General features: G+C 36.2%; 1 protein-coding gene across 1 annotated transcript; it reads left to right on the top strand.

Moving 5' to 3' along the window:
• The first annotated feature begins 7,869 nt into the window (after positions 1 to 7,869).
• On the top strand, positions 7,870 to 8,848 carry LOC100893300. Its single transcript, XM_030991611.1, has 2 exons — positions 7,870 to 8,228; positions 8,610 to 8,848. The coding sequence occupies exons 1-2, from the start codon at positions 8,129 to 8,131 to the stop codon at positions 8,816 to 8,818; spliced, it is 309 nt and encodes a 102-aa protein (XP_030847471.1). The 5' UTR covers positions 7,870 to 8,128; the 3' UTR covers positions 8,819 to 8,848.
• Positions 8,849 to 12,746: the final 3,898 nt, after the last annotated feature.

Here is a 12,746-nt window from a genome sequence, read left to right as displayed (position 1 = left end):
CGCCACTTAAAGGTAAAGACCAGTAATGGAAACGCCCCAATGTCAAAAAAATGAAATGGAAGCTCTTATTACCAATCATGTGAAAGAATATGTTTTGACTAATACGTGATGATAAAAATGTTGCCGGGAAACCGCCTACTAATTGATATATTTGGTAAATTAGTTTATCTACATGGTCTGTAATGGTCGCGCACGTGTGCGTATAGTCCCATATACATCTTTCTGTGTACAGTGCTTGTAACTTTACGAAGACTGGGTCATATTTCTTATCATTTTGATGATTCAAGAACCTTGCAGTACTTATATGCTAGATGATCAACCTTTTCTGATCGATTCCACAACGTTTCTTTTACAATGCAATCGCATGACCATAACTGGTATTTATCTTTAATACCCATTCCTGCATCTAAACAGGCATTAACAGCAACAGAAAAGCATTTTTAAGGGGCCAAGGGATGTACAAAGGGTTGTCCGAAGGATATATAAATTCGAGGAAGAAGGAAGGAAGTATATTATATATATATATAAAGAGAGAGAGATATAGAGAGAGACCCGCTGGGATTAGAAGAAGGGTCACTTGAGGCCAATAGCGTACTTTGCCATACCCTTAACGGGATTGGGTAACTTTGTCTCAGATTCTGAACAAAATCCTGGATTTACCTCATAATGCAATCATGATTATAATATTTTAGGTCAGTCAGGAATCCCATGACATTTACAAGCCGACGCCTGGCTGATTATCAAGATATTTATGATTGGAAATCGAAATTTAAAAGTTCGTTTTCTTAACGGTTTTCATCACACTGCAGTCTATGGGGGAAATGAGTAGGGTAAAACTGGTCACTCAAAGATATTTACTTTTTTGAGGCACTTCATGATCATTTTGGAGCGCATTTTTTAAGGGCTTCAATACCATATCAAAGACGCTGATAACACGTGGGACCATGCATTTCAGATTTAACATTGTTAATTGATGCCTTTGAAGGGGAAGTCCAGGCCAGAAGGAAATTAGATAGGTAAAAATCCACCATACCCAAATATATGTTTGTTTTGGGAAACTATGATCAAGATTATTTTAATTGATTGTCTAATTTGCAAAAACATGTTCGTGAACGAGAGTTTACAGATAGCACATGGTACAAATGACCCTAAATATCCACAGATCGTTTACACATGGAGAAGTTCCACTTTGAGCATCTTAGAATAATAACTGCCAAAGTCCTAGATGTGCTTCATGAATACCTTTTGTTTGTCCTCTTGAAAAGAATACTTCAACCTGCGTATCATAGAATGTACCGTTGGTGCATAAATAAATAATGTTACATAACTTTCGTGAACGCATATCCAGTATTCATCTCTGTGGGTTTTACCATTTTGGTACAAATGACCTTTATCTGCCCATGCGCAGATTGTATCTATGAACTGACTTAATGCCTTCAGTGTTTGCGTATCTGTTGCATGCTAGCAGCTAGTAAAAAAGTTTGTAAAGAAGTTTGGTAACGTCTGCCCAAACGGTAAAGAGAGAGAAAAAATGTCGCTACGAAATGTTTGAGAAAATCGAAACAAAACCTAACTCAATGGTGCTATGGACTTTATATATGATACAATAGCGATATAGACGTGATTTGTATTAGAATAAGAGGGTAGATAGACTCCTGTTACAACAATGGAGGTAATGAATTTTTGAAGTTGCAACCAATGAAACACAAATGGGTAGCCTTGTGAGGTCCTCTCTCATTTGCTCTGTACATGCAATGTCATGAATTTTGGTTTCCTTACTTATTGAAGAAGAAATAAGCTGTTTTAAAAATTATATAGTTCGTTTAAAGACACATCTGAGGTAATTATATTTAGGGTGCTTGTATGTACAATATTCTTTAGAGATAATCGAAATTCATGATTTTTGGTGGAATTTTCTTTTAGTACTGAAACAAAAGGGAGGGACCTCCTAAGATGCGTCAAAAGTTGCCAATTCGTTTTTGGTCGATAACAACATCAAGAATCCATTACTTTCTTATTTTTTAAGTTTTAAGACCAACTTAAATGGATTGGGTAACTTTGTTTCAGATTCTGAAACAAAAGCCTGGATTTAGCTCATGCTGTAATGATAATTATAAACCTTTAGGTCAGTTAGGAACTCCATGACTTTTCCAAGTCGATCGCCTGTTTGATTCTCAAGATATTAATGATCGGAAATTGAAATCAAACTTTGCGTTTTCCTAACGGTTTTCATAACACTACAGTCCATTGGGGAAAATGATTATGGTAAAACCGGACACTCAAAGATTTTTACTTTTTTGAGGCACTTCTTGAACATTTTGAAGCGCAATTTTTTAGGGCTTCAATATAACACCAAATCACATACACTGACAAGACGTAGGGCCGCGCATCGCGGATTTAACATTGTTAAACGATGCCTTTAATGGTCAACAATGACAATTTTATTTGAGTTTATATCCAATTTCCCAGAGGACTTTCCATAAACATGGATAATTTTCTAATGAACGTTTTTAAAATGAGTTTTACTGAATGGAGGATTTTGCAAACACAAATTTCAAAATGGTTAATAAAAACCTGTGAATTAATGAGCGAAAGCATGAACTATTTTCTGCAAAATATTCTACAAACCTTCCGTACCAATAAAGATGTGCGATATGGCAATTCAAAGTGCCATGATAATTCTTTGCAAGATAGCCTACTACAAAAAACAAAAAACAACAACAACATTCGATTGAAATGTATTATTTATATTTTAGGCCTACACAGTGTATCAAAGTCCAGGATCAAAATTAAATGAACCGACCATAATTATGTAGGCCTACTGAGAAAAAATTACCTAGAAATACTAGTGCGTGATTTGAAATTTAGCAAGAAGATTTAACATATTTCATACGAGACTAGTGATGATATTGTGAGTAAGTGAAATATTGAAAGGGAATTATGCCCATGAGTTGGCCCATATGAGAATATAAATTTAATCAAATAACGAAGAGTTCTCTCCTGATTGAAACTCCGGTGAATATATGCTACACCGCCTACGCGTACCACAACTTCACACCATCAATTTAAAACATTATAATGTCTAGAATTATGAGGCATATCAAATGTCAATTTCAAATTTGTACATTAGGTTACGTTCAGTTATGGCAGGAAATGTATTGTTCGAGATCGGGGAATCCCCCTACAAAGAGGTCACTGGGAACTTCCAAGTTTAGTCTTTTTACCAGACGCTCTTCATTTGTGTTCATGTTTACTTTCTCCTCCGTGTCATTAGGAAGGCTGATATTTTCAAATGGACTTAAAGTGGTTAAAATTACATTGTCTTCGTGCTTTTAATATTATAGTTTGAACGCCAACGAGTGGATCACACGCAGTAACGCACACCGTAAAAAAATAATGGTAGACATTATATCCCTACCATACATTACATTTGAAATTGCAAAGGTAGGTATTTCTAAATATGTAGACACATAATCCATAATGTGCCTTCTGGGCTGTAGTTAGCTTGCAATTATTGGTTCGACCAGCTACCAGATTATGATGGAGAACACTCCAATGAGGAAATAATAAACCCCAGATAATAACGATACAAATAAAGTGAGCCTGAAAAAAGACAACGATATGATCGAGTACGTCCACAATCTTGGCAATACAGCTCGCTGTATGCGATACACCCGCGCTCTTAAGGTCGAACAGGCAGCAGGGAAAAGAGTAATACCGCGGTGTTTACATGGTAAGTAATTTTATTTTTTTTCAATTCTGCACTTATTATTGGAGATTTACAGTTGACCATTTTCTCTATAGACACTTCACCATTTCTTCATCCTTTTGGACACATAATTATATATGTTTTAAATAATAACTATAGCCTCACCCTCAGGCTGCTGTATTCAACGCGAATACTAGATAGATGAATATGAACTTTATCTGGAATCTTAAATGTAGATCTACAGTAAACCACGCAATTATTCATAACCTTAATAATTGTTCAGATTGTTTAAATATTTGACAAATTGATTTGTCCCGATGCATGTTTCTTGAGAATGTGTCATATTAAGCTTACATCTAGAAGCGTTAAAGTACGGGCCCAATTCAACAAGTCCACCTTAGTTTCATTCTTGAGTTATAAAAACAACAAAAAATCTCAGATTTACAACGGTTAAAAATTATTATCTTCATGTATTTCCTGGCAAATTACGAATGGTAATTATTAACCATACCTCATTTCCTGCCCATTCAGTATCACCTACAATTATAGTTCGCTCAAGATTTTGCGTTCTTAAATTGATACTCCTTGTTTATACCAAGTACAACATTCATGAACTTATCATATCATAAACATCTCCCCGAATTAAACTATATTTCTTTAAATCTAAATTGCAATTGTCCAAGCCCCACAAAGACACGATATGCTATGAAGTTTTTACTTGCCACGAATAGATCTTGATATATCTCTATGCATGTATTCAAGTATTATTGTATGTACCTGTATATCTTTGTAAAGGGCCTATCATTTGAAATTCGCTTCTATAGCCTTTTTTCCAATCTGGCTGGAATGGTGAGGGTGAATGCACCCCCTCCCCATGTCCTATCAATGCTGTTGTCGCTATATAATGAATATAATATGATTATCAGTTATAAAATATGATTATGTTTAGTTGTTTACTATAGGATAGTCTTAATGAGTACGTTCACCCTGAATACAAAGTGATTTTCAAAATGCAAAACAATGAGGAAAGCATATCACTGAATATTTGAGGAATAAACAAAAAAGTAAAAGAAAGTTATGAATTCTTGAGGTTGGTATAATATGGGACATTCCTTCTACTTGCACAATTCTATTTTTAACACGATGGCATCATAACTGTTTAATAAAAACAATTACTCTCGACCAAGGGGTAATAAATAAATTGGGGCATAGTTACATAGTACTTCATTAATTAGACTTAAATAATGCGGATTGGTAATAGTAGACCTTTGATCGTTCCGCCCTTGGGAACACATCGATCTGTAAGTTTCCTCCACTATGTCCTGTCATGGGCTTCTTCATTTTGCTTGTTTCAGTCTGTCTTTTCGGTCATTGTCTAAAATAATAATAATCTATCAATCATTATCTTTATCCAGACAAGCAATGTGCATTCCCATCGCCTACGTCTCTGCTACGTGGTTCATCGATGTCTATTCAAGATGTTAAAAGCTTTTTTAAAGAGAGGTTCGGGAAACCGTTTAGAAATCGACGCAAATTAGGCGAGGATGAAGACGACTGTTGTGATGCCCTAGAACATTTGTCAGTGGACAGCGATAGCGATAGCGATGTCGATGAAGAATACGTTGATGCATCAGAACAATACTTTGATGAACGAGAGCAGCAAATCACCAGTAAATCACTCCCTACAGAGAAAAATGGAAAGAAAAGCCCAGAAGTAAGAGAACATATGAGGGAGCAATTAAACAACCACAACGTCAGATGACCCATGCCCTCTATTTGAGTGCAATATATTATTTTGGAATAATGCGTTTCTAATGCTAGTACTACTGTTATTACTAATAATAAAAGTAGGCATTTGCATTACTAATATTAACATATTTAGTTTAATTAATATAGCGCAGCTACTGTCATACCGTACTGCGCTGTATTATTTCAAGGCGCACGAGGAAAATAGATTTAAAAAAGAAGAGTCGGGATAAATTTCATATACTTGTGTCAAGCATTACTAAAACAGGAAGGGTTTAAACTCGAAATTAAAACACTTTAATGTTGTTGTAGATCTCAAGGCCAACGGTCATTGTTTTTCCTCATAAAAGGTGCTGCAGTCGAGAAAGGTCTTTACCCGCAGCCGACTCTTGTTCTTGGGATCTGAAGAAAAGGTCGATGTGATTAACTTAAATTTGTTTATGTTAAGTGGGTTTCAAAATACCTCCACTTGATGAAATGTATTACCCTCACTAGTGACCACCTTTTAACGGGCTACATCAAATTAATACGAAGTTGACTGCACCACAAGTATTGTTTTCGAAAAGCCTAGTTGCACAGACATAAATATGGGCTAAGCTAATATACTCCATTGGAAATCTAGTCAAATGATGAACAGCATCACACACCTTTTTCATACATTCGGATAGATATGAAATGATATTCAACTTTCGTTCAAATTTCTAACCATTTGATGCAGAAGAAGCCCCTTTTAGCTCGTACCAAAATGACTGACTAAAACAATCACATAAAATCATTTGTACTAGCACAGAACAGTTCTGTGTTGCACGCCCTATCAGATGCGAAAACACGGACGGAATCTGAACTGCATTGTTAAACATCTTAGAGCAATTTTTTGATACCTGGTGAAAGAAGGATCATGAGAGCTTTGGATAAGTCTCTCTTTTGGGATAAATTGTTTTATAAATAGTTCAAACTACAAAGTTAATCACATCTTTTTCCCCAGAGTTCTCCACGACATTCGAAAAGCGGCGATTTTCAATTTGACCCGAAAGATTCTAGCACTTCCTTTCCGAAGGACACAGAACCATATCATTTGGGTGATGGAGGATCCAAATCTGCAACTTCATCCTCTTCAGAAGCGGACGTTCAGTTTGGTTTAAAATGGCCGAAAACCATCGTTGATCCGCCCCAGGCACTCCCCATGAAGGATTACACAGGTAAAGGTATAATAGTTATCTTGTTTGAAAATTGGATTTTCTTCTCAATATGAAACTCTTATCTGGCTGATCTATTGCATCGAGAAAAAGGTTTATCTTCTACATTCTCATTTATTCCATATGTGCGGAAAAAACCTTAAATACAGTGGATAATTTACTTCACATGCTGTATAAGTGGGATTTTATGAGAGGAGGGGCATATAATAACGACAAATTGTGTTTGTTAAAGCAAGAAGAAAAGGGGCAAAGAAAAGAAAAATGGGTATTATGGATAGGTAAACCAAAATATAGTTCTGGAATCTTGCGCATGATACGGTCCCTGATGAAGAGCAGATAATCTGGTTTACTGGAGGCACTAAAGAAAGCAAACCTGAAATACCTGGCAAATGATTTGCTTACACAGGAAGGTATAAAGTTGTACTTGTTATCTTCTTTCTGCTGCTTAGATAACCATTAACATGATCGAATAGGTAATTAAAAAAAATCTACCCAAGGCAATTTCAATATCCTATCAGATCAGATCAGATCAGAACATGATTAAAGTATTGAGATTGCCCTTCTCATTTAGTTCTTGAAAGGCTTTGTGTTCTCATAAAAATAAAATCCTCAAGGAGAATAAAAAAAACAAATATACTCAACTTTTTCAAACCCAGAGCAACCTCAAACATGTTAATAACACTGCTTATGAGATCTTAAAGTAATACCCCCCCCCCCCCCTCCCTCACCACCTCATCGCTCCGGTGTACTATTTCCCACAAAATGACAACTTACATTACATGCTGTCAACGATTGTTTTTAGTTCCGTTTCGTTATATTTTGATGGACGTGAAGATAATTTTTTAATACTGATTTGGCCCAAAATATATTTGACTCCGGACAAAATGGGCAATGTCCCGATTGCTTGCATTTTCTTAAATCATTAATTCGACACGTCTGGTGTCATTACCAAGAGCAGGGGGGTGTTTAACAAAACTTTTCATCAGTGACAAATTACATTTTTTGTTATGAGCTACTGAGATCCTTGCTTCTGATTGGTTATCAGCAAATTTGTCACTGATTTTATGTCATTTGTCATTTTTTTAAAGGCTTTGTGAAACACCCCCCTGATGGAGACACTCCAGCCATTGAGATTAATCCAGAACAACCTGCAACAACAGATGATAAGAGTGGCAAAGTGTGCCAGGAAGAAAATCAACTTTCAGATAAGTCCTCTGGATGGTTCGGTCGGTTAGGGAAATGGTTTTTGGGGTTCGATTTATTCGGCTGGTTACCATGGTTACTTTCGAAGGTATGGCCAACACGCATACCCAGCATCTATATCTGTACCTCCTCGAGCACCAGGAGCATCCATGGGCTCAAGAAGAAGTTACAGACCTCATCAGACTCTTCCAGGTGCGTCGTTCAAGAGCTGGAGCTGCCTTACAATCGCCTGGAGGATTTCAAGTTTCCCTCGGAGGTGGAAAGTAGTGATGCCATGATTCTTTGCCATTCGGTCCATAACAGGGGGTTCTCCATCACTGATGTCCAAAACTCAATCTACGACGAGTTCCTGAAGAACTGCAATCAGGTCTTTGGTAAGAGATGGAAATGTAAGCGTGTTATCGGTTGATGGCTTTATGGTGTAATTTAATGCTACTTAATGGATTTATATTAATCTATTGAATTTGGTATTTAAAGAACCTTTACAGCATTGAGGGGCAAACGGTTAAGTCTTTGGAAAATTCATACTATCCTTTATTATTGTTTAAGTGTTAAATCACTTCCAATATGTGTAGATACACCCTTATTATATCATTGTTTTGGTGCGTTATAAGTTCCCGCAACGAAAGCACAAAACCTTCTAATAATTTTGTCCTGCGTAACGCTATGTATAAACACTTTAATGAGCAGAGGGTCATTCCTTCTTTATTTTTGTAGCTTCTTCTTCTTTTCCTTCTGCTTTTCTTCTTCTTCAGGTAGAGATCACATGGTCGTTGTCGTACACGATTTCAACTTCAATAAAGAAGCTCTGAAGGGCCAAATGGAGACATTTCAATCCATACAGCCGGCAACGTTCAAGATGGCCGGCCTCGTTGTTCTTGCAGGAAAGCTTGATGATACCGAGGTGCAACTCTGTCAAGACGATTTAACACAGCTAGAAAAGTTCGTGAAGAAATTTTGCTAACGTCTGCTCCAATTAGAGAGAGAAGGAAAAAAAAAATTTATTCCCATGGCCGACCTAAAAAAGGTGACCTTACCCCCCCCCCAACGGAGCAAAATGTCAAATTTCCAAATTTCGAGACCAAAAAAAAAAAAAAAAGTGTCCTCTTACCCCCCCCCCCCCCCCCCCCCCCCCCCCCCCCCCCCCCCGCTTATTCAGCGGTCGGCTGAGTCGTTGCGATTTTTTTGGGACCAAAAAAAAAAAAAAAATGTGTCCTCTTACCCCCCCCCCCCCCCCGCTTATTCAGCGGCTGGCTAAGTCGTTGCGAAATTTTCGGACCGATTTATAAATGTTAAAACCCCCCCCCCCCCCTTGAAAAAATCCTGCGTACGCGCCTGTGCTAAGGACTTTATAACTGATACAATAGCGCTCTAGATTTTATTTTTATTGGAATGAGAGGGGACAGGGAAATATTGTGCCAAGAGAGAAGTACCTTTATTTTCAATATTTGAAAATGGAGTTTATAAATACTGTCGACAAGATATGAAATGGGTGTATGGAGAAAAAAACATGGATATTAAAATGTTGAGCTTTCATTTTCATCACTTGCATCAAAGAAAAGAAAACAAGAAAAAAACTTGTTATTATACCAAATTGCGTGGGCATGCGTGTGTGTGTGTGTGTGTGTCATAGGCCCGGGTGGAGCTATTTTGAGAAGCAGAAAAAAAGGATAACTGGAGTTTAGTGGATGTAAAAGAGTATATTTTAATGCAGTTTAACAGTACTATGAAGCTCCTCAGAGATGTATTATCGAGGAAGGTTTATGAATATTTTATAGAGAAGTTACAAAATGTAAAAATTGCGTGGGCATGCGTGTGTGTGTGTGTGTGTGTGTGTCATAGGCCCGGGTGGAGCTATTTTGAGAAGCAGAAAAAAAGGATAACTGGAGTTTAGTGGATGTAAAAGAGTATATTTTAATGCAGTTTAACAGTACTATGAAGCTCCTCAGAGATGTATTATCGAGGAAGGTTTATGAATATTTTATAGAGAAGTTACAAAATGTATTTGTCTTGAAGATTCATGATGGACGGGAATTTTCAGATTTTTCAAATGAGGTATGTAGGAAGATAATTAGTAGGCCTAGGAAAGTTACTCTTGTTAATTACAGACTAAGAGAAAATCAGTATAAACTGCTTCATGGAGCAATAATTATACTAGAGAACATTTATTCAGATTCGGCTTTGTTGTATAATTAGTCTTTATTTGTAAGCAAAAGTTAGAAACATATTTACACTTGTTCTGGGAGTGTGTACATGTTCAAAGATTATGGCAAAATAGTGGGTAGTAGTGTGTTTGGTTGGATGGGGTTATTTGTTTTATGGTACAACTGATTTCAATTTTGTTTTCATCAATTGTACAATCTATGTAATGAAAATGTTTTGAATTATGTCAAGGAAAAACAACTGTATATTATTTCTAAAATTAATTTGTATTGTTTGGAATCAATAACAAAAAACTATTGAGAAAAAAGCATACGTCAGTGCATTGCGCGGTCATCGACGCGGTATGCAAGTTTGACGTTGAACACAAAGTGCATATACTCTGTTGCCCATAAAGTTGGAATACTTTTTTTCTTACCTTTAATGATATGATATTATTTATTATGCATAGAAAAGGTTTATATCTTCTCAAAACTGTATTGATCCCTCTGTATGACTCTTTAGATTGATCACTAAAGTTATGAGATGATATCTACGTTGTCTATCAACAATAAATCATGTTATCACAATCATTTTATGCATTAGGGTAACAGTGTAAAATGAACACTGCCAACATGGCATTGAATAACTGGCTCATCCATTAATTGCCCCCATAGGCTTGATTAGGGCAGGTAGTACCACAGTCGAAATGGCACTAATTCAACGGTTATTAGTTTGCGGGTTCGCGTATGCAACAAATAATAATGATAATAAATACTTAAAAAGCGCACTTATCTAAAAACTTACTCAAGGCGCTATACAAAACAAAATACACAAATATCTCTCCAGAATTTAACAACATACTCATTTGTAACTCTGAGTAAATAAAACCTTTTTAACATGTTTCTGGAAGGTTTCTAGTCATTGAATTTCTCGAACGTCACTTGGCAGCTTGTTTAGGGATTCAGATCCATAACCCAGTATGAAACTATGAATATTCTCCTTTCTGCAACATGCGCATTAGAGTCTACCCTGATATTAAGTTGGTTTTAATAAAAAGCAATACAAATAGAGAAACAGTTTAGTGAAAGTATGATCAAACTCAAATTGAAAATATTAAGATTATTAATTTGTGAAGTTGTAATCAATGAAGCACGAATTGGAAACGTTTTGACGTATCGTGTAAGGTCCTCTCTCAGTTGCTATGTACATGAAATGTAATGAATATTAGTTTTCTTACTTATTGATGAAGTAATAAGTTGGTTTCATAATTATAAACGCCGTTTAAAGACACATTAATTGTATCTAGGGTGCATGTATATTGGACAGTATTCGTTACAGACAATCGAAATTTATTAATTTTGATTACATGGGAGGGGACCCCCTAAGATGCGTCACAAAGTTGCCAATTCGTCTTTGGTCGATTGCAACTTCAAGAATCCATAACTTTCTTATTTTTAATCGGATTTTGTTCTAGGTTTCACTTTCCTATTTCTCTCATTTTTCTTCTTCTATTAAAACCAGCTCAGTATCAGGCTGGACAAGTTATACTACCTCCTCATTAGGTATTACACGAGGGGGAACTGTCACAACATGCTGGTGAGCACCCACCATTCACATCTGCGTGTATTGAGTATCCATTTTAGAATTATTGAATGGAACCAACGATTAAATGTTGTCACGGGCTTTCTTAGGACTGCATATCTAGCTGGCATGGGTGTTATTTCATAAAGACATAGTGGGCCTATCCTATTAATGACATATGCGTAGAATACCAAAAGAAATCGGATACATAATGTAACCTATATCTGATGAATAGTTATTATATCATGTTGATTGTAGAGGGTGCTACATTGTATTAAAAGATCACGAATATTGTTATATTTCTATGTACACTGCCGTATATTTTCGATATCATTGAAAATGTCATCATTTCATATTATGTATATTATGATTATAATCATATAGATTGCATGTATACACCTACAAAATACCGATAAATTGACACTAGAACTGTAAGTCCTCTTGACTTGTATACACAAAAGACTAGCGATTAAACAAAAGTTCTCAAGGGAAAGGCAACGTCTACCTCGAATCAATATGAATCACTTAGTGAGGATTCTTTATTTCTCAGAGGTCTGTGCGTCAACGATTAGAATGTCAAATATGACAATGACATATTACGTAATCCGAACATGATTTCTTTTGGACATACTGTATGGTATTGACATTACCCTTGAGTTGATATTTCGGAATAGATGCGATCGTGTTGCATAGTCGTAAAATAATGCATTGTTCTTAAACGCACTATGTCCCATTTCAGGCCAAACAAATGAAAAGGTTAACTCCCAACGGCATTTGAAAGATAACTCCAATTTAGAACTCCCCCTCCAAAAAAAAGGGGGGGGCTTGAAAATGTCTTTAAGTGGGAAAATACCGACTATTAGTTGTCAAATCGACTTAAGAGCTATAGAGCCAGTAAGTAAAAGTCTGATATTTAGACCATTATACCGAATGGTCGTACGTTTTGTGCTGCACAAAGATTCATTCAGTTTAATTTTGGCGATTACAAGAAGTGGGTTATTGACGTAGACAAATGCTCATGTACCCTTTACAGCTCATTTTATGTATGTTATTACTAAAGAAGAAAAAAGCCAGTGATCAGTCACTCAATAGTTTCTGACGATGAAGTCTAGCAAGTAAACGGGTTTCCTTGCATACTTTGAATATTAGGACACTGCTAACGTTTAAAT

Source organism: Strongylocentrotus purpuratus, unplaced genomic scaffold (assembly GCF_000002235.5).
Source record: "Strongylocentrotus purpuratus isolate Spur 01 unplaced genomic scaffold, Spur_5.0 spur5_contig_845, whole genome shotgun sequence".
Taxonomy (NCBI): Eukaryota; Metazoa; Echinodermata; class Echinoidea; order Camarodonta; family Strongylocentrotidae; genus Strongylocentrotus; species Strongylocentrotus purpuratus.
This window is presented reverse-complemented; position numbering and strand designations above follow the sequence as displayed.